Here is a 23218-nt window from a genome sequence, read left to right on the forward strand (position 1 = left end):
TCACTAGTAGTTTTGAAGCTGATAAGTATACATGTGATTTATAGGACACATTGGTGAAAAGGTTAAGTGCAATTTTCTGAGTCTTTCTCAGTAGTCGCCTGTCTTTAATGACAAGCTTAAATTCCCGTTTGCTTCAAAAGGAATACAGTTAAGATGAGGAAGAAAATCCTGTCCTTATGGTATCCATATTACTCATCTGAAAAGACAGATGTGAGACCAGACAGGGAACTGAGCCAAGTAAGCTTTCTATAAAATTTTTACCTTATTCATTTCAGAGCTTGGGGTAGTAAATCACTATTGTTATCTGTTATTATGTGTTTTGTTGTGACCAGCTGGAACTCTTCAGTAAGTCTTACCTTCCTATTTTCAGCCATAAAGGAAAGCAGGGTGATGGAATATGTTGCCCAGTGAATAACTTAAAGGCAAAGTCCACTCTTTTAAGATTTTTCCTCTGTATACTTCAGTTGCTCATCCACTTGCACATTGATTTGGTATAGGTAAACCAACAGCCTGGTTGTTTAGTTGCTGAGTAGACAGCAGTAGAAATATGTTGTTGTGGTTTAGCCTCAGCCGGCAACTAAGCACCAGGCAGCCACTCACTCGCCCCCACTCCCCAGGTGGGATGAGGGATGGAATCAGGAAAAGTAACCTCAATAATCTCATGGGCTGAGAAACAGTTTAATATGAAGCAGAGAAAGAAGAAATAATAATATTACTGATAAAGGAATATAAAAACAAGTGATGCACGATGCAACAATTGCTCACCATCTGGTGATCGATAGCCTGTCCCCGAGCAGCGATTCCTGCCCCGAGCCAACTCCAGCTTTATATACTGACATCATATGGCATGGAATATCCCTATGGCCAGCCTGCGTCAGCTGTCCTGGCTGTGCCCCCTCCCAGCTTCTTGTGCACCTCCCCGCTGGCAGAGAAGGGGAAGATGAAAAGTCCTTGACTGACTATAAGCACCACAACTACTTAGCAACAACTAAACCATCAGTGGGTTATCAACATACACTAAATCCAAAGCACATCACTATACCAGCTATTAGGCAGAAAATTCACTCTATCCCAGGTGAAATGAGGACAGTTGTCTATATGGGACTGTGAGGTCCTTTCCGGCCCTCCATTGTCCATCATATGGCTTGGAAGGGCTGATTCCCAAACCTGCCTTGCCCACACTGGAAATTTTTCCCTGCAGACTCCTTGCAGTTTGTTTGCATCCCTTGGCTTAAGCACGTACCACTGAAGTGAAGACTTTGGAAAAGGCCTCACAATAAACAGAACAGGTTGCTCTCCAGCTAAGCTGACTCTAGAATGATCCACCTTACTGGACTTCAGGGCAGGGGGGATGGGAGAATAATTCAACCTGCAGTTCATGGTGTACCTTCCTTTCTCATAAAGACAGACAGTATAGCACATTATTCTTGGTAGTTGATTTCACAGAATCACAGAATCATTAAGGTTGGAAAAGACCTTCAAGATCATCAAGTCCAACCGTTAACCCAACACCACCATACCCCCTAAACCACGTCCCAAAGTGCCACATCCACACGTTTTTTGAACACTTCCAGTGATGGCGACTCCACCACCTCCCTGGGCAGCCTGTTCCAATGCTTGACCACTCTCTCGGTGAAGAAATTTTTCCTAATATCCAGTCTAAACCTCCCCTGGCGCAACTTGAGGCCATTTCCTCTTGTCCTATCACTAGTTACTTCGGAGAAGAGACCAACACCCACCTCACCACAACCCCCTTTCAGGTAGTTGTGGAGAGTGATAAGGTCTCCCCTCAGCTTCCTCTTCTCCAGACTGAACAATCCGAGTTCCCTCAGCTGCTCCTCGTAAGACTTGTGCTCCAGACCCCTCACCAACTTCGTTGCCCTTCACTGGACACACTCCAGCACCTCAATGTCCTTCTTGTAGTGAGGGGCCCAAAACTGAACACAGGATTCAAGGTGCGGCCTCACCAGTGCCAAGTACAGGGGCACAATCACTTCCCTACTCCTGCTGGCCACACTATTGCTGATACAGGCCAGGACGCTGTTGGCCTTCTGGACCACCTGGGCACACTGCTGGCTCATATTCAGCCGGATGTCAACGAGCATCCTCAGGTCCCTTTCCGCCGGGCAGCTCTCCAGCCACTCCTCCCCAAGCCTGTAGCGTTGCCTGGGGTTGTTGTTACCCAACTGCGGGACCCGGCACTTGGCCTTGTTAAACCTCATACAGTTGACCTTGGCCCATCAATCCAGCCTGTCCAGATCCCTCTGAAGAGCCCTCCTACCTTCCAGCAGATCAACACTCCCACCCAACTTGGTGTCGTCTGCAAACTTACTGAGGGAGCACTTGATCCCCTCATCCAGGTCATCAATAAAGATACCGAACAAGACCAGCCCCAGAACCGAGCCCTGGGGAACACCGCTTGTGACCGGCCGCCAGCCGGATTTAATGCCATTCACCACAACTCTCTGGGCTCGGCCATCCAGACAGTTCTTTACCCAGCAAAGAGTAAACCTGTCTAAGCCATGAGCTGCCAGTTTGTCCAGGAGAATGCTGTGGGAGACGCTGTCAAAGGCTTTACTGAAGTCGAGGTAGACAACGTCCACAGTCTTTCCATCATCCACTAGGCAGGTCACCTGGCCATAGAAGGAAATCAGGTTGGTCAAGCAGGACCTGCCTTTCATGAACCTGTGCTGGCTGGGCCTGATCCCCTGGTTGTCCTGCACATGGCCTGTGAGAGCCCTCAAGATGAATCTCTCCATAATCTTCCCCAGTACAGTGGTCAGGCTGACAGGCCTGTAGTTCCTGGGATCCTCCTTCCAGCATTTCTTGTAGATGGGTGTCACATTGGCAAGCCTCCAGTCATCTGGGACCTCCTCCGTTAACCAGGACTGCTGATAAATGATGGAGAGTGGCTTGGCAAGCTCCTCTGCCAACTCCCTCAGTACTTTTGGGGGATCCCATCAGGCCCCATAGACTTGTGGGTGTCCAGGTGGCTTAACAGGTCCTTAACTGTTTCCTCCTGGATTATGGGTGGGTTTTTGTGCCCTCCATCCCCATCTTCCAGCTCAGGGGACTGAATACCCTGCGGATACCTGGACCGGCTATTAAAGACTGAGGCAAAGAATGCATTAAGTACCTCAGCCTTGTCCTCATCCTTGGTGACAACGTTTCCCGCCATATCCAGTAGGGGATGGAGATTCTCCTTGCCTCTCTTTTTGTTGTTAATATGTTTGTAGAAGCATTTTTTATTATCCTTTATGACTGTGGCCAGACTGAACTCTAGCTGGGCTTTTGCCCTTCTAATTTTGTCCCTGCTTGACCTAACGAGATCCTTGTACTCTTCATGAGTTGCCTTCCCCTTCTTCCAGAGGTGATAAACTCTCCTCTTTTCCCTGAGTCCCAGCAAAATCTCCCTGTTCGGCCAGGCCAGTCGTCTTCCCCACCTGCTCTTCTTACAGCGCATGGGGACCACCTGCTCCTGTGCCTTTAAGATTTCCTTCTTGAAGGCTGTCCAGCCTTCCTGGACCCCTTTGTCCTTCAGGACAGTCTCCCAAGGGACTTTCTCAACCAGTGACCTGAACAGGCCAAAGTCTGCCCTCCGGAAGTCCATGGTAGCAGTTTTGCTGAGGCCCCTCCTTACTTCACTCAGAATTGAGAATTCTATCGTGTCATGGTCACTAAGCCCAAGGCGGCCTCCAACCATCACATCTTCCGCAAGTCCTTCTCTGTAAACAGCAGGTCAAGTAAGGCACCTCCCCTGGTGGGCTCACTCACCAGCTGTGTCAGGAAGTTATCCTCCACACACTCCAGGAACCTCCTAGATTGTTTCCTCTCTGCTGTGTTATACTTCCAGCAGATGTCCGGAAAATTGAAGTACCCTACAAGAACAAGGGCCAGCGAATGTGAGACTTCTGCCAGTCTCTTATAGAATGTTTCATCTTCCTCTTTGTCCTGGTTGGGTGGTCTATAACAGACTCCCAGCAGGATATGTGCCTCGTTGGCCTTCCCCCTCATCATTACCCATAAGCACTCGAGTGGGACTTCACAATCGTTGATTTCTATACAGTCAAAACACTCCCTAACATATAGAGCCACCCCACCACCTCTTCTTCCATGCCTATCCCTTTGGAAGAGCTTATAACCATCCATTGCAGCACTCCAGTCCTGAGAATCATCCCACCATGTTTCTGTGGTGGCAACTAAGTAATAGCTGTCCTGCTGCACAACACCTTCCAGCTCCTCCTGTTTGGTGCCCATGCTGCGTGCATTGGTGTAGATGCACTTGAGATGGGCTATACATTTCACCCCAAACTCCAGCATGCCACCCCTGGACTCATCTCTAGTGAGCCTGGTTTTATCCCCTTCCCCCTTCAAATCTAGTTTAAAGCCCTCTCACTGAGGCCTGCCAGCTCATAAGCAAGAATCCTTTTCCGCCTTGGAGATAGTTGCACTCCATCTGCTGCCAGCAGGCCTGGTGCCATGTAAACCACCCTGTGGTCAAAAAACCCAAAATTCTGCCAACAGCACTGGCCCCTGAGCCATGTGTTGACCAGGTGTGTTTTCCTATTCTTTTCAGCGTTCTTCGCTGTTACTGAAGGGATTGATGAAAACACTACCTGTGCTCCCGCTCCATCAACCGATCGTCCCAGCGCTCTGGAGTCCCTTTTAATTGCCTTTGGGCTTCTTAGCGCAACCTCATCGTTACTAACAGTGGGTAGTAATCAGTGGGCCGAACCAGATGAAGGAGTTTCCTGGTCTTTTTTTTCATCTACTGGAGGCTTGAAAGAAGCCAGTTACCCTTCTGAGAGAGCCAGTTTCCCAACTGTTTGGCATGAACTGGGCACATCTGTGCTCTCTAACCAGCTAGCTGTGCCCTGGAGCCATGCTGCATGTGTTGTATAGGTAGGCTGGCTCTACTGAGGTGTGCACAGCCCAATGGGCTATTCATCTTTGCTCTTCCTAATTCATTTTTTCATGCTGATGAAGGAAGCATTCCTTCCTCCCTGCCAGGGAGTTGCTGGAATGACCCTCCAGCACAGAAGACCCAAAGAGTAGGAAGTAGTCTCCGTAGCCTAATTACTAACACGTTCTCTTAATTGAATAACCATCTTTTCTCCGTAGACCACTTCCCTCTCTGATATCTTAAAAGAAGAGGAAATCCTTAATTATCCCTTTACTGCACATTTATCTTTCTCAGGGCACATATGTTGTTTTCAGCAGTTCCATGGATGAGATGTAATTGCGTCTGCCCTTATAGGGAGAAATGTAATGGGGATTATTGTGGCAATAATACACCTCAGTCCCAGTCACCTTCTGGGACTGTTTTCTTTCTGTTCCTGGAGTCATAGTGGACGAAGGCAATGCAGAGTGTGTCCAAAGCCCTGATCTTTCATTTGCAGTTCTAAAACACTTTCATGAAGCAGAAATCTCCCTGAGCATCCAATGGAACTAGGCGGCCTTCATGTTCACAAATGTTGAGGTCAGGACATCTGAACTTCTTCCAAGGGACCACTATGGAATATTTATGTGACATTTCATCATTAAGGGCCTGTCTGCATATTCTTACTATTGCAAATAATTTACACTGGTGTCTGAATAGCTTAAAAGTGCTGTGCCATCTGGGATTGTAGTCCCCAGGTTCCTTCTTTTGGTGGACAGATAGAAATATAATGATGTTACTATGTTTAATACATTCTCAGAGTCATAGTGAAGAACTAGAAATATTTTTACTTTATTGAAATATTTTCTTTTTACATTAAAATAAAATACTGAAACAGCTTAAGGATTCCCATTGGCATTTCAGTATCTTGTAGTAAGAATGCAAAAGAAACCGCTAGTGGTGCCGTTAGAGGAGTTATATTTTAAATGGAAAACTTTTCCATCAAAGATATTTGAGCAGATCTGCTCTCAAGATATTAACCTACTGTTGATCACATTGAATTCACAAAACTCTTGTCCTGGAAACAACAAATTGCTTTATTAAACTGCTCCTTTTTGTGTTTCTGTTCCTTCAACATGGTGCAGCGCTAGCAGAGTTTGCGGAATGCAGATTTTCAACATTAAGTACCTTTTGGCTCCTATTGGACGTTTTTCTGTAAATACATCAAGTTTTCTCTTCAGGTTGCATTCTCAAATCTGCCTTTTTGTGTGACATAAATACATTTTTCTTTTATGCTAACAAACAGAGTTTTGTTTCAAGAACTCCTATGTTTTATACTTTGCTTGTATGACAAGTATTCCTTCAGGTATTGCCTCAATACATGCCTGTCCACAGCTAGTTGCCTTGTAAGTACAGAATAACAAGTAGTTCATCCAGAAGCCTCTTGTGCTAGAAAGGATGAACATCACTTATTCAATGATTTGTTCTAGCATTGCATGCAGACATAGAAGGAATATTTTTTTACATTCTTTTCCTACATGGTCCTTAAACAGCACCTAATCAACTGTTTTAAATCCATAGGTAAAATCTCTGGCTACATCCTGTCCAGAAGAACTCCAAAAAGGAAATGTACTAGCTTGGCCAGATTTCCTGCCAGGAGTTGTTGGAAGAGTGAAGATAGATTACAAGAGTATATTTTGTGCTGGTTAGAATTTTAATTCCTAGAACCTTTTTTGTCTGAACTATTATATGAGGTCAAATATGCTAGCTTGCAGCCTTTGCCCTGCTAACCTTGAATATTTTGATAATTTGACAGTTAGAACATTCAGTCCTTCATTCCTCGAATTCCAGGGTTTTGTAACAGAAGTTCATTGGAATCTGTGACAGAGATTTATTGCTTCCTGAATTGAGATGGGGAAAGAGTGAAGATGATGTTGGGTCAGAAAGAGGTTTTTCTTGTCTTTTATTCTAAAAATAACTGGATGGTATTAAAATACCTACTGCCTCTTCACCTCTTTTCCTACAGATTCCTTTTCTGACGTTATATATTCATGATTCTTAAAACTCTTTGAACCTGAGCAGGATGTAGCATACATAACACTTCCAAAGCTTTATCTTGGATAAATTTATAGAGAATCAAACAATCAGATAACAAATTTATTCGTTTCAGCACATAGCTGTGTCTCTTACTGTATGCATATATTTTGTCCACAGACTGTCCATCTTTGCAAGGATCCATACCACATCTGCGGGCCTCATCTGCTGATTTAAAGCCAGGGTCAAAAGTGAGCCTTTCCTGTGACCCAGGCTTCCAGATAGTGGGAAACTCTGTTCAACACTGCCTTAACCTGGGACAGTGGACACGGCCTTTTCCCCGCTGTGAAAGTGAGTTGTCTCAGTGGGCTGGCAGGATTAGGAAACCCTAGCTTTTATTTGGACCCTATCACTGCTCATGGCCTCTTTATCCCTGCAGCTATGATGCACTTGAATCCATCCACGTTACAGCATATACATATATGCTTAAAACTAAAATCATGTTTTACTGAGCAGGAACTACACCACGATCAGATTCTGCCACCTTTTTCAGTCAATTTCTAACGCCCGTTGCAGAAATGAGTCTGTCTGGTTCAACAATCTCATACTCCACTTTCCTTCCCAGTGGCACCCAGAGTGTAGAAGTTGCACAGGACATGCTAGAATATCTCTGTGCTTTTTAAGTGTCACTGATAACATCTGGTTTGAAGTAAAAGTCCTGGCATTAGTATGTTATAGAGTAATTTCTTTAAAGGCAGCAGATATTTCCGTCAGGACTTAGAAGTGCGCTAAGACTTACAGGAATTCTTCTACGAAACTGGGCTGTATACATTCAGGTTGCCAAAGTTTTTTCATTCCTGCTTCCCTGCTCCTGCCTTCTCCTTGTCTTTCGTTCTCCTCTGCTGTGACTGCACGTGTGACTGCAGTTGCATGTGTTGGAGCTGACTGTATTTTTCATTTCATCAGAATAGTAAATTAGCTCCAAAAGTAGGTATCGCATGATCCCAAAATTGATCACTAGTTTGGGGAAAATAATCAAATTTCTTAAAAATACATTAAAATAGTTTGATCTAAATTTGATGCAACTTTCACGTCTTCCTCATTATTCAGTTGTTCACAACACAATCCAGGATCCGTCTCCTCCTCTGCCTAAAAGATATTAGACATGTGAGGATTTACCCAAAAGCAAGTCCTGCTGGGCAGAGTGTAGGTTCACAGGCAGATACAGCTTTGCTTTTTCTTGGTATGTTATCAGTGACAAGCCACCAAAATTCTGTTACTGTTGTCATCTGATTTCTCTATATTGGGCCAGGCAGTTTTCCTGTTGAGCACAGAGCTCAGACAGAACAAGGCTGACGTGCCACAAACATGCTGGGTGAACAAGGGACAGACACACCCACTGGCCTTTCTCAGCCTCTTCCACAAGTACCTGATGAATGAAACTGGGCTGAAGATAGCTGTTTGCTGCATAACGAACTACAGGGTTTATAGTGGAAGATGTGATACAGAAAAGGTTCCTCTACTGACTGAATCAGGCTCATTGTCATCACTGCCTTCACCCATCAAGATCATTTTCCTCTTCCTGCTAACAAAGACCCCCAAAACCACAGGTCCTCATCCCCTGACAGCCTGTCTTTGTTACAGGCTCTTCAGTTCTATCCTTCTATAGCAAGTACTTGGATTCCATTACCATGGGCTCTAAACACTTCACAGTGTCTTATTGTGTGATCCTTGCACACAGCTGGGGAGCAAGGAGTTGCTGCAATCCATGTAGTGTACAAAGATGAACTGTGTAGCTATTGGAATGAGTTCATGTCATCTTGATTGCAATGAAGATGCACAGAAGCAGCTCTGCTAGAATAAATAGCAATCTCCGTCAGGGAGGTACAATGATGCCTTCTGCTGGTATAGCAGGGATCAGAAGGGCTTTTTTACTATAGTCAAAGTCAAAGTTATGCCCTGGGTTGTATGTGAGTTCAGTTCCAATCTCTCCATCGTTCATGCACTCCCTGGTCTCAGACCAGAACTGTAACCTCTTAGCAGTAATCCGTTAGCTAGTTTTGCAGTGTTCAAACACAGTAACGTTGAGCTTCCCTTCCCTTTCAGTGAAGGGAAATAACAGGAACCTCCATGGAGGAAAACTTATTTTTCCTTAAAATTCACCAAGGATCATCAGGGGAAGTGTCCTGTGACTGAAGGGCATCTGCTCAGATCTTAGTTACAGATGTCTCCTCCAGAGCTAGCAGAATAGCAGGAGCTGGAGAGCCCTGCTCAGTCTCTGACTGACAAGTGCCCACGAAACAAGACCCTCCACCGGACCTGGAATCAATTAGCTACCTCAGAAAACGTCTGAGTCCTCTTATGGGTGGGATTCCACAGTTGCAGAGAAGAAAATCTCTGGTGGTGGCTCATATGTGGAATTATTCTGAAGTTGATCTGTGTCTGCTAATGTCTGTGCCCTCTTTTCACTCATGTTGCAGGAATCAGCTGTGGAGTGCCTCCACCTTTAGAAAATGGATTTTATTCAGCTGAGGACTTTTTTGCTGGCAGTACCGTTACCTATCACTGCAACAATGGCTACTATTTGTTGGGTGACTCCAGGATGTTGTGCCTGGACAATGGGAGCTGGAACAGCATTTCACCATCTTGCCTTGGTGAGATGTGCCATACATGTGGCTGCATGGGCTGATGATCTTGCACTTGTCCTGTGCCCTTGGGTTTGGGTGGTACTTCATTCTGAAATTGTGAAGGCTGACCAGAGCCTCAGAAATCACACTCCAAAATACATTTCTGAAATACCATGCTCAGCATTGTGTGAAAACAAAACTACATTCTGGCACCTTTCTCTGTTGATCCTCTCGTATGCCCTGCACCCTGTACTTCATAAGCCTGAATTGCACTCCCAGCCTCTCTCCTTCCAAGTTCATTTAGCCCTGGAGTCCTTGCATTCTCTGATTCTAACCTGTGCATTTCCCTGTGCATCAGCACACTGTTCTCTGACCAGGTTCTTTTAGATGTTCCGCAGGTGGAAGTTTTAATTTTTAATATCAAATGTACTTATTTGAAGACAGTTGATGCTGCACAGGATTTCTGATTTAGCAGAATGATACAAAATATACTGCATAACGCAATACAAATAAATACAAGTTACACTTAGCAAAATACAGAAATTTCAATACACAGTTCAATCACAATACCAGTGTGTTTCCCATTACCAGTCTCTGTAATACGCTCACCGTCACGACACTGGGCAACACCAGCAGCCGGGAATGAATACGTGGGTTGAAGCCAGCTCAAGCCCATTGCTAGTTTGTTTTTTATACTCTATGTTGGCCTGAGCCACGTATTCAGTTCTGCCCCCTGTGCTGGTCTGGCTAATTCAGGGGGACATTCACACTCTTTTAATGAACTTGGGGAGAAGCATTTACACCATCAGTTGATCCATTCAACTGCTGATAGCTGTTTGCCTAAAACAAAGGCCACCTTCCTGTCCCCTTGTGTTGAGCAAACTTCTTCGTAACAGCAGCGGTCAGTTACACCTCACATTATTCCCTGAGCTTTGCGGGCAGATCACCTTTGCCTTCTTCCGTTGTGGGGGTTTATTGGTCAGTCAATCACCCACACTTGTCGGCAAGCAGCAGCAGCATTGAGAGGGCTGGGAGTGCAGTTGTGGACATGGTTCATATAGTTGCCACACCAGAACTTACTTGTGGTCAGCTGGGTCTGACGTACCAGATGCAGCTGCGGGAGCTGAAAGGTGAGACAGACCAGCATTGTACTGTGTACAGAGGACTGGGTGTGACTGTTCTTGTAGGGCCATGTGTCCTCCAGCAGATCCCTGCTGGAATCCACTAGCTAGTTGTACTTGGATTGCTGCTGTCTTAGTCATGCCTAACATGGGAGTTGTGGGGTAGCAACCTGGCAAGATCTGTGTTTGATTTGACTCTTAATTTTATGTGGCTATAGCACTAATTTTTTCAGTCAAGACAAGCAAAAGAAAGCCCAACAGTCTTTTAGTTCTACCAAAATTCATTTTGGAGTATGATCCACCTGGTTTCATAGCATCCTGTAGCAGGACTCCTTCAGAACCTCCAAACAGACCGTCCAGTCTGTTGCTCCTCTCTTGGCTTTTCTCCTTTGCACTTTATACCAAGGCCTAAAGATGAGCAGGTTCAGAGCAGATGCTGCAAGGCTGGCCAAATAGTTTGATGTCTGTGCAGTAGGAAGCACGATGTTGAGAAGGAAAAGCCCTGTGCCTCACCTTCCAGCTTGCCTGTCTCTCATAAAGCAGAGTAGACTAAGGGGAAAATGAAAACGAGTGGCTTTGGCACCCTGACCCACCCTTTACCTTTCTGATTCACGGTACAGGCAGGTGCTAACAAGGCCTATGCCCTGGGGTGTTCCTTCTGCTCTGTTATGGATCTGATTGATAGTGTCATTCACTCTTCCTTGCCTTGCAAGACATAACAGGAGGAGCAGTCATTCCAGTTCTGCTGTGGTAGCACTTTGCATTCTCCTGGCACTTGCGTAACTGGCAACTGTTTTGACTTTAATGTGCAGTTTTCATCCTACATGTCAGAAAGAAACTCCTTTTCTTTCCAGAACATTGTCGGGTTCTTTTCATGCTGGCCAGACTCATTCAGCAGTGAAGAATAAACACACCAATTCAGTACATTTTGTTGCTTTTTTAACCAAGTTGGTTTTTTGCCTGGAAATGGGCAAAGAACTCCAGCTATATGTCTGCGTGGTATACCCTGTTCAACAGCTGTCCTGTAGCAGGGTTTTTAAACGAAGAATGTTTTTAAAGGGTTTTTAAACAGAAATTTAAAGCAGATGCTTATTACAAATACCACGCTATAGACATATTTTTTTGTTTCTTCATTGTAGATGTTGATGAATGCGCTGTGGGATCAGACTGCGACGAGCATTCATCTTGTCTCAACACGAATGGATCCTATGTTTGCACTTGCATCCCTCCTTACACAGGAGATGGTAAAAAATGTACAGGTATGGGAAAGAAGAACATCAGGCTGGCCTTTCCAGGGTTCTCTGCAGGCCAGTATCCTGCCACCCACTATGGAGGACAGTTGCCAGTAACTGATACCTAGGGAGGGACGGGCAGGCATGGTCTCATCTGCAGGTCACTTTGGCCTGAATGAGGCTGCGATGAAGCGTCTCCTTTTGTTTCTTGAGCACACATCTCTCCCTATGAAGACAGCTGTCATTGGGATTCCCCTCTGAGACATACACACATGCAAAATCCTCTTGCACATGGAGCACGTGTGCTGAGCACCTGGGAAGGCTGCATGCCACTATGTGTCACTGCTCAGAGCAGAGCTGTGCAGCGAAGAAATATTTGAATACAGGCACCCGAGTAGGGCTTGAGCTGCCTGAGGAAACAATAAGCAAGGTAACTTCGCATGAAGATGACAACACAGTGGCATAGGTTGGGATAAAAGTTAGCTGAGCTGATTTCACGTTCAGGGCTGGACATGCTGGAATGGTCTTCCCCTCACAGAGGGAAAGTTGACTGCAAGATGTGTTTGCTTCTGACATTGAATGTAAATGCAGTTACAGAGGGCTTTTCCATATCAAGATTAGCTTACTTGCACAAGTCTTCAGTGCTTGTCACTTACATATAGAACAGACAAAAGCTGGTAAAGCTGTAAACTACTTATGAGTGTTTTCCACGTGCTCTGCCTTGCTATTTTCAGAAAATTCACAAGAATATCTTTTGCAACTTTTTTATAAAACCTGGTACTTAGTTATGTTATTGATAATTTCTCTCTTCCTTCTCAGAACCGGTGAAGTGCCGTAATCCAGGAAATCCAGAGCATGGCCATTTATATGGGGACACTTACAGTGTTGGCAGTGAAGTAACGTTTTCCTGTGAGGAAGGGTTTCAGCTGATAGGAGTGACTAAACTTACATGCATGGAGTCTGGAGAGTGGAGCCACCCAATACCGTATTGTGAAGGTGTGGTTCCTGGGGAGAATGCATACTGTAATGTGTGTTGTCAGAGAGATGGACGGGGGAAAGTAGTAGGCTCTAAAAGCCTTTAGAGACCACAGCAGCTAATGAAACCCTGTCCTAGCAGACCTGGGTCTCACTGTTGAAGTCTCTGTTGTCTTAAGAGATTTAACCACCAGCTGAAGCTTTTCCAACAGTTGTCATATTCATAGTGGTACTCTTTTATGCAGATACCCCAAAGCGTCAAAGGTGTAGACTCATCTCATTTTAATGCAAGCATTAAAAGTGTCTTTATTTTCCACCCAGCCTCCTGTTTTCAAGGAACTTGTGGGAACTTAATGTCTTAAAGATCATTAACTGTGTTTCAGTGGATAAAAAGCAACCAGAGAGGACAGGCTGGTGCATGTACATATACATGGTATAATTGTAGAAAATGTTTCTTTAGGAAACCAGTACTAATGAGGTGGAGCAACAGGGTAAAATGAAGGGGTGGCAAAGACAGTGTCAAAAAAGAACAATTACTTAGTCCATGAGGAGGGGTGGATATGGAGTCATCTTGACAGTCAAGCCTGTGGTTTGTAGAACACTTCCAACTACCTATTGCCAATTAGTCCAATTTCTGAGTAAGGTGGAGTCAGATAAAGAGCCCTAAATGTCAGTCAAGAACCCAGTGTTACCTAGGACTTCATGCCTCTTCAAACCTATTTACAGAAAACAAAGCAAATCCTTATTTTCTGTTCTTTTTTATTTGTGTTGTATCAACCTATTTTGTGATCCTGTCTTTTTAAAGCTATATCCTGTGGTGCTCCAGTTATTCCAGAGAACAGTGCCATTTGGGGCTCAAATTTTACATACCACAATAAGGTGGTGTACAGGTAGGAATTTAGTATGTTTGAAGTGCTATATTAATAACTGATTGAGTGTCTGGCAACAAATGAGAGTATGGCTGAACTGAGAGGGTGGTTGAAGTGAAGGAGAGGAAAAAGATGGGATTAAAGTAATGGAAAGACATTTGGTTATAGCTGTGGCTATTCACTAGCAGAGCTAAATGTTTACTCCAGTACTACGTCTCTGTGCCCTGCAGTGAAAGATGGTGTATGCAGGTGTGGATGAAGAGAGAAAAGGGATGGCTGATTACATTGTGCATAAAAGGCTCTGTGTTTGATAGCACTTCTTTTCTTCTAACTCAGATGCAATGATGGATACAACTTAGTGGGTGAGAAGGAAATTCTGTGCCTTGCCAGTGGCATTTGGAATCATCCTCCCCCCTCCTGTGAAATGGTGACTTGTCGTAGCCCACAGGATATCAGCAATGGAAAATACACACTCACTGGCATAACCTACCTTTCCTCTGTATCGTACACCTGTGACAATGGATACAGGTAAATGCAGGAACATTCCTGAGCCACATGTAGGCAGCATGCTTGCTAGAAGGTCTAACTTTTGTCTGAAAGAGTCAAAGCTGGGATCATTGCTCAGAAAGATAACATACTACAATAGAATTTAAAAAGACTGCTTTATGTCTTGAAGGTTTTTTCTGTATTTCATCCTAAATTGGAGCAATTCAAGGTCATTCAGTATTTGAGATACATATATATATATATATATGCAATGCTTTCATTTTACCATCAAGCTCAAAGACTTTTTTGAATATTCAGAAAAATAGTTGTCATTATTTTGAAAGTTCTCATTTGTCTTTAAAGATTATCATACCCCTAGAGCTTTAGCACATGCCCAGTATTATTTTTGCTATTGTTTTACAATGCCTTTGGTGAAAGAACCTTCCGGAAGTTACTAATTTACTCCTTGAACTCTGTATTTATTCTAAGCTTTTATTCTGTTTTAAGCAATTATATTGGAAACACATTTTTAATATACTGCAATTAAAAATTGGTACAGTAATGCTATATCCAAGGATGTGGCTCCAAGTGCAAGTTTCTACCTCTCCTGATACCTGCTTATACCTCTAGCAGACTTACTCTGACATAAGCGGTCTCATATGGACCTGTTTAGGTCTGAATTTTTTCTGTATTTTTCTGCTGCAAGCATTCCCTTGTCCAGATGCAGGCAGGCAGGTGAAGTGTGTTCCTTTGTTGAATGTTTTAATAATGTTAATACAGATGGATACCTCAGCTGCAGTCCAGTGTAGTGTTAAGTCATAGATCCACAGTGTGGGCTTATCTGTACCCCACTAAACCAGGCAAGTGTCTTTACCAAAGTCAGTGAGTTTTTTGACTATGGACTTATGACGTATAGGCAGCAAATACCACATCAGTTGTCACTCTTTCCCTGTCTAGCATAGGGTGGTGAGAGAAGTCCTCTCTCCTGTGGTCACCACAGCTGGGGTGGAATTTCATAAGCCAGGGGAAGCCCTCCCAAACAGTGTCCCTCTTACGCATTTGAACCTAAGTGTGGACCCAGTCTTTTCCTTCAAGCACCTTGTACGTATGTTTTGTCTTAAACGTGTTGCCATAGGTAGGCAGAGCCCACTGCTCTGCCAAGGGCCTGTGCCGTATCTGTAGGGGCTTTACAGGTCAGTGTTGTTCTCTTCCGTTAATCCCTGAGCTCATTTCAGTCAACTAAACATGAGGGTCTAATACTATTTGAGATTAGAGTGTAAGGAATCAGACACACCTTTTCATGGTGGCTTTCACATGGACATGGGACCTACTGGGAATCCATAGCCAGCTGACATAGCAGCTGGAGGCTTGAGCACCCAGGGCATCTCAGGGTGCTGTTGAATACCTCTGTTGAGACAACTGAGTCACACCTTTTGTACCACTGCATTGCTGTTTTGTCAACTAAGGAAACCAAAAATACCATCAACTTCAAATGTATGTGGCCATTCACTCAAGCAAAATCCTTCACCTCCTGAAGAAACTGAATGCCTTTTTGTAAACAAACCTGAACTGGAGCATTTCCTTCAGTTTTCTGACTGAAGATAGTGTTTAAGTCCTTGAGTGAATCAGATGTCAGACTGAGGCCTAGTTGCAAGTCTCAAGACTGGCATTGTGTTGATGGCATATAAGTAAATCTTTAAGATTAAATTCATATTTAAGCACCCTGTGACTTTCTTTTGTGGGTCAAAGATGCGCAAAGCTACAGCAGAAGTTATGTGTGTGTCTGCACAGTGCATTGAGGCCCCACATGAATTCCACCAGCTCTTCAAAATAATCTGAAGACCAGCTTTTTTGACAGCATCAGCAGTGCTTTTTCATGAACAGAGGGTGAGACTCTGGGCTCTCCTGAAGGCAGTGAGAGAATCCCCTTGATTTCACTGGGGCCAGGAAGTCCATGAGAAGCAAAGCACCTCTTTCCCTCTCTGTTCCTCATCTAGACTGAAACGGCAGCCTTAATAATGATCTTTGTGTCTCAGCCTTCAGGGACCTTCTGTACTTGTCTGTGCATCTTCAGGGAACTGGAACAGCACACCGCCGGCTTGCAACATAATCTCTTGTGGATCCCCTCCTGCCATCAAAGATGCAGTCATCAGTGGAAATAACTTTACTTTTGGAAACACGGTCTCTTACACGTGTAAGGAAGGGTATGTAGATTAGCACTACTGGACTAGTAGTCAGGACAAGTAAAACTGGTGCACTGCTTCACAAGTCCTTTATAACTGCACACTAGTTCATTTCTACTGCTTCTGTCTTAACTCTCTGGAAATTAAATGAGATGGAGATTTTTTTGTGGGCTGTCAAGTTAGTACAGGACACATAGGTATTTCTTACAGGAGTTTTATGGCAGCTGAATACACTCTGGAAGACGAAAGTGGAGAGCAGTCATGGGGAATGATAGACCAATTCAATAGGAAGCCCTGTCCCTTGGAGTTACTACAGAACTAGTACTTCCGTGGTAAACTCAAGGCCCTGATCATAAAGAATTCCCAATGTCTCTTCAGGAAAGCTGTTTGGTGTGTTTTGAGAACTGTCTGTTCTGGTGTTCTAAATGTTGCTTCCTTAAAACTCCTCGTTCATTGAGGTGCATTAAAGATGAGGCTCCATTTTGATGATGGAGCATGAATGTAACTGTGGACTCTCATGCTGGAAAAACCTTTGCACGTGCTTATCTTTTCAGCCTGTGAGCAGTCCCACTGAATTTCTTAAAACTGATCTGTCCAAAAGGCAGAGCAGGTATGCAGAGGTTTTGCCAGGTCAGGCCCTAAGTGACTGGAGGATTTTGTGCTTCCTCTTGATGTAAAAAGGTAGATTGATAAGCCGGCATTTTTCTTCTAAACTGGCTTTGCAATATGATTTGAAACATAATTGAAGCAAAGCATCCTTATACTGTTTTCTTGCCTGTATTATCATTTTAAAAGATGCTGCTTTTTCCTGTGCAGGCATTTTAAATGGGGTAGAACAGAATCATTTAAAAGGGTCACAGCTGTCTGTGATGATGAATAGAGTGGATCATATTAAACATTGGCTCATAATAGGCTCTTTTTCTGGAGTCCAGTCACAAGGTTTTGAAAACAAATCCTGCAAACAAGACAAAACATTTTTACAGATACTGCCATCAAAATCAGAACAATCAAATTCTAGCTGGAAAGAATCACTGGGAACCTTGCAATAGTTATTATTTCTTTGCTTTCTGTGAGAGAACACCACAGAGATTTCAAAACTGATGAAGAAGATGATAGTCACATCTACTGTGACTATACTGTTACATGTTAAAGCAGCAGGGTTTTAAGTGGGGTGATGAGCACCATGGAGTAATGCCTGTCACTGTGTCCCAGAGACAGATTAGAGAAATACAACTATACTAACAGTAATCAGATGATGGAATTTCATTGTAAAAGGTTTTTTTTTCCCTACTCAGCATTTTTTAATTGGCTTTTTATAACAATTTTTACAGTGTTTTTTTTAGGAAGTTGTTATTGCCATGTGCGTTATTGTCAAGAACATCTCTGGGTAACTCACTAAGGAGTTTCTCATTGATGCAAGTGTGAAAATAGATTGATAGGATTGATACAGGAACCCAAAAGGCCTTTCTGGGCTTTCAATCTCTTTCTTCTCCATTCAGTTCTGCTAAAGGGGAAGAATTTCTTGGTGGGATCATTTCTTTGAGGATTGTATGGACTGTCGCAGCACAATACTAGGTTTGTAGTAGTTTCAGGCAAATGGAAGTTCAGGATTGGTAGTCAGATGGGCAGACGAGAGAGAAGCAATGTACTCAGGGTATGCTAGGATATCCCTCATTGTGATGCCTCACCCATGGACGTGTAGGCTTTAAGATTTTCCTTTTGAGGTTGATCATACCTTTTGTAAAGGATCCTATGCTTCCAGGGTGCTAGCAAGCAAGCTTGTACTGCAAGGGCTTCAGGGAGTTGTAGGTAGCGTCTGACAGTGCTTGTCTTTTTGACTTCTATGTGGTTTCCTTTATCCACAGTTACACGTTAGTTGGTCCTGCAACCATAGAGTGTTTAGCCAGCGGCAAGTGGAGTGTGAGCCACCAGCAGTGCCTGGCAGTGTCCTGTGATGAACCACCCCACGTGGAAAATGCATCACCCGAGAGCGGCCACCGCCTCTTTGGCGATATAGCTTATTACTTCTGCTCGGATGGCTACAGCCTGGCTGATAACTCTCAGCTGCTTTGCAATGCAGAAGGGAAGTGGGTGCCTCCAGAGGGCAGGGAGATGCCCCACTGTATAGCTGATTTCTGTGAAAAGCCATCCACTGTCTCATACAGCATCCTGGAGTCCATTAGTAAGGCCAGGTTTCCAGCTGGCTCCATCGTGAGCTTCAAGTGCATGGAAGGCTTTGTTCTGAACACTTCGGCCAAGATCGAGTGCCTTCGAGGAGGCCAGTGGAATCCTTCTCCTTTGAGCATCCAGTGCATCCCTGTTCGCTGTGGAGAGCCTCCCCACATAAGCAATGGCTATGCCAGTGGGGCCAACTACAGCTTCGGAGCAGTGGTGGCTTACAGCTGCAACAAGGGCTTCTACATCAAGGGAGAGAAGAAGCGGACCTGTGAGGCCACTGGCAACTGGAGTGGCAGTTTGCCCACATGCCACCCAGTGTCCTGTGGAGAACCACCGCAGCTTGAGAATGGCTTTATTAAGGTACAGAGTGAGTTTTCTTATCACCTGCTACCATAGCAAACTGAGTATGTCTTCACAATTGCCACTGTTGGGGGTTTCTTTCTTCTGTTTTGCTTTCCTGTTAAAATTGAGGAAGCACGTGACTGAATGGAATAATCAAAGGGAAAAACGGGTGGATTTGCAGCAGAATCGTGTCTGAAAAACATGGACGCTTCCATGGGATTTCTTGTCTTAAAGTGGTTTTTCAGTTAGGAGACTCAAGATGCCCATATGACAATCAATTGATTTCCTTAATGTGATGTCCTTCATTTGTTTGGTCCATGGGTGGCTTTCCAGTGCCATCTGGAGACATTTGAAGTACTGTTGCCAGTTCACAAGCCTTGCTTTTTTCACTGCAATGAAAAAAAATCTCATTTGCAGTACGTAAATCACCTTGGGTTAATTTCTCTCTTTGCGATGCAAGTACCCTTCTTTACTGAAGTCAGAACTTCCCTTTCCTTACCAAATTACATTGCAACAATGCCTGAAGTTTAAAAACTCCCTGTGGCAGTCCAAACCTGTAACAACTACTTAACCTGTGTTGTGCTTTGATACACAAGCCTTGAATTTTCTGTGGTAAGAAAGATCAAAGCACTATTGTAAAGATTTAACTTTGAATTTTTAAAGCATTTTTCATCTGAACATCCCCACTCCTTCCTTAAATCTAGCTGCCAGGGAATCTGCATTTGCTAAAAATTGGGTCAGGGGTTGCATCCCAGTTCCTACATGGGCTTCCAGCAGTAACAGCAACAATTTCTGTTCTGACCGCCACACAGATACATTCTCTAATTAATGCATATCACTCTGTATTGTCTTCCTTAGGTAGGATCACTCCTACAGATATTCCCTCCAGTTAGAGACATTTTTGATACTTCAGTCAGAGCTCAGTCTGCAACTTTGAGGGGTGCCTCAGTTGCATGCTCAAGACCCTGCAGCTGCACACGTGGCACTTATAAACGTCTCCTGGTAGTAGTACCTCTGAAGGCTCCAGCCTTGAATATGCCTGTAAGCTAAAAAACCATAACAGCAATGGACCATTTCATGGCAGCTTCTCCTGGCCCATTTCTTTTCTGTCTTCCTGTCTTTTGGTTTCATGGGTCAGGAACGGGTGGAAGCAGAGGAAATATTTTCTAGATTTTACCTTTTAAGCCTTGAATTTTCTGTTTTCTTTTGACGGTGCTCTCAGATTTCCTGACAGCAGAGTGCATCATTTGAGGCAAGACATTCTGTGTCAGTTATTTGCATTCATTCATTTGCAGACAGCTTTTACTGCTGTCTGGGACTCAGCTAGACACTAGACCAAGGGAACACAAGAAATTAAATCAGCTTCCTGTTGCCCAAATCATGCATCTGCATTTCAGACATGTCCCTGTCTTGCCTGTTTTTCAGGAAACAACTGGACGCTTCTTTGAAAATCAGGCAAATTATCAGTGTGAGTCTGGCTACCAGATGGTTGGGAGCTCAGTGTTTATCTGCCAAGCCAATCGGCAATGGTACAGTGAATCACCTCCTTACTGTGTTCCCCTCAGCTGCGGAAAGCCACCACCCATCCAGCATGGCTACTCCAAGGGAGATACTTTTGATATGGGCTCCAAAGTTGAATTTTTCTGTGATGAAGGCTATGAGCTGATCGGAGATATTTCTTGGACATGTCAGAAATCAGGGAAATGGAGCAAAAAGCAAAGCCCAAAGTGTGTGCCAACAAAATGTCCAGAACCACCCCTGGCAGAAAACCAACTGGTCTTGAGGGAAGTGACTTACCAAGTTGGTGTTGTGCAGTTCTCCTGCAAGGAGGGTTATGTTTTGCATGGCTCCTCTGTACTGAAATGCTTGCCCTCCCAACAGTGGAATGATTCCTTTCCTTTCTGCAAGGTTGTACAGTGTTCTGCACCTCCATACATCCCCTTTGGTGACCCCTTGACTTCATCTCTTCATTTTGGTAGCACTGTGAAATACATCTGTGTGGATGGGTTTTTCCTGAAGGGTGAGTCTACCATCAGATGCCAGGCTGATGGCTCATGGAGCTTGCCTTTGCCAGAATGTATTCCTGTGGAGTGCCCCCAACCAGAAGAGATTCAGAATGGCATTGTTGATGTGCAGGGCCTCACCTTCCTTAGCACAGCTCTCTATACATGTAAACCAGGCTTCGAACTGGTGGGGAACACAACTATCCTTTGTGGAGAAGATGGCCAGTGGCTTGGAGGAAGGCCAGCTTGCAAACCTATTCAATGCCCAAGGCCTAAGAAGATCCTCAATGGCAAATACTCATTCACAAACTTCCATTATGGGCAGACTGTTAGGTATTCCTGTGACAGAGGTTTCCAGCTCCAAGGGGAGGAAACGCTGAGATGCCTGGAGACAGGGGAGTGGAGCACAGAGGTTCCCTCCTGCAAAGCCATAAATTGCCAGCCCCCTCAGCCCATTGAGAATGGCTTTGTGGAGGGTGCAGATTATAGCTATGGGGCCATGGTAATTTACAGCTGTGTGCCAGGCTTCCAGCTGTCTGGCCTTGCCATGCAGACCTGTGAAGAATCGGGCTGGTCTAGCTCCACACCAGCCTGCCTTCCAACAGACTGTGGCCTGCCTCCTCATATTGACTTTGGGGAATACATGCAGGTGAAACATGGAGAAAGACATTCTGACCAGGAGAGTGTTACAGAGAGTCCCTCCCTTTCACATATCTTACTGGCTGACGATTTGAAAGACTTCAAAAGTTCCTTGAAGGAGGACAGTGCAATGCAGCTCACCACTTTCTTATTTGGAACTATCATTTTATACACATGTTACTCTGGCTACGAGCTGCTGGGGAATCCTGTTCTAGCTTGCCAAGAAGATGGGGCTTGGAATGGCACTGCCCCTACCTGCGTTTCAATAGAGTGCACCTTGCTGTCACCCCCAGAGAATGGTTTTTTACATTTCACTGAGAACACGCTTGGTAGCGCGGTGCAGTACACCTGTAAGCCAGGGTTCACTCTTGTTGGCTCCGACACACGACTATGTTTGACAAGTCGGCAGTGGAGTAACACTGCTCCATACTGCAAAGCAGTAACGTGCAGCTCACCTACCCAGCTTATGAATGGGAACATAAAAGGGGAAAACTACACATATGGGAGTGTTGTCTACTACGAGTGTGATCCTGGATACCAGTTAAATGGCCCCACAGAGAGGAGATGCCAAGAGAACCAGAAATGGGATGGCAGTGAACCGATTTGCATTCCTGTTTCCTGCAGCCCACCTCCAGTTTTGGAGAATGGTCAGGTGATTGGAGAGGAGTACACATTCCAGAGACGTACAGAATACAGCTGCAACGAAGGTTTCCTGTTAGATGGGGACAGGAGCAGAGTCTGCCTTGCAAACGGAAGCTGGAGTGGAATTGCTCCAGTTTGCAAAGCTGTGACCTGCCCTGTGCCACTGCCTCTTTCCAATGGGAGAACTAGTGGCTCAGATTTTGGCTTTAAGAAAGAAGTACACTATCACTGCAATGAAGGATATAACCTGCAAGGAGTGTCTATGCTTACCTGTCAGAGTGATGGTACCTGGGATTCAGAAGCTCCACACTGTGAGCCAGTCATTTGTGGACCTCCTGAAGACATCTCCCATGGCTTTCTTAATGGCTCAGGCTTTACCTATGGGGAATTTGCCCAGTATGTGTGCTTCCCTGGTTATGAGCTGCATGGCAGTCCTTTACGGCAGTGTTTGTCCAATGGCTCCTGGAGTGGAAGCCTTCCATCTTGCCTACCCTGTCTGTGTCCTGCACCACAGATTCAAAATGGGGTCATTCTTGGTACAGATTTCAGCTGTGGGAAAAGTGCCCAGTTTCAATGCCTGGAGGGCTTCAAACTGCTAGGGCCTTCGGAAGTCACCTGTGAGGCAGCTGGCAAGTGGAGTTCTGGGTTTCCTCGCTGCGGGCAGATTTCCTGCGGCTCTCCACCCATCATCCCCAACACATTTATCAATGGGAGCAGCTCTGCAGATGAGAACACCATCATCTATACCTGCTTGGCAGGTTTTGTCATGCAGGGGAGTCCAGAACTGACTTGCATGGAGACTGGTGTCTGGAAGAAGCCATACCCAAGCTGTGAGCTGTTAAGCTGTGGCCCACCACCCTCTGTCGCAAATGCAGAGGTTCTTGGGAACACGTACACCTATGGGAGCAAGGTCCAGTACAGGTAAGAATTCTGTTTCCGTGATATCTCTGAAGGAATGAAGATGGAAGATTTATGCACCCTTGGCTAGTGCAAGTTTTTAGAAGACCT

General features: G+C 44.7%; 1 protein-coding gene across 1 annotated transcript in view; it reads left to right on the top strand.

Annotated features, from left to right (window-relative positions):
• Positions 1 to 23218, top strand: part of SVEP1 (sushi, von Willebrand factor type A, EGF and pentraxin domain containing 1) — a gene marked incomplete at both ends in the record, with an annotated part of 137495 nt that overhangs the window by 82031 nt on the left and 32246 nt on the right. Inside the window, 10 exons of the mRNA XM_082012906.1 lie at positions 6461 to 6584; positions 7094 to 7264; positions 9394 to 9567; positions 11801 to 11920; positions 12713 to 12889; positions 13674 to 13758; positions 14074 to 14265; positions 16260 to 16427; positions 18272 to 18944; positions 20352 to 23131. Of these exons, the coding sequence (XP_081869032.1) occupies positions 6461 to 6584; positions 7094 to 7264; positions 9394 to 9567; positions 11801 to 11920; positions 12713 to 12889; positions 13674 to 13758; positions 14074 to 14265; positions 16260 to 16427; positions 18272 to 18944; positions 20352 to 23131 (4664 nt within the window). The remainder of the gene's footprint in view (positions 1 to 6460; positions 6585 to 7093; positions 7265 to 9393; positions 9568 to 11800; positions 11921 to 12712; positions 12890 to 13673; positions 13759 to 14073; positions 14266 to 16259; positions 16428 to 18271; positions 18945 to 20351; positions 23132 to 23218) is intronic.

This window comes from Phaethon aethereus (assembly GCF_964289735.1).
Source record: "Phaethon aethereus genome assembly, chromosome: Z".
NCBI lineage: Eukaryota > Metazoa > Chordata > Aves > Phaethontiformes > Phaethontidae > Phaethon > Phaethon aethereus.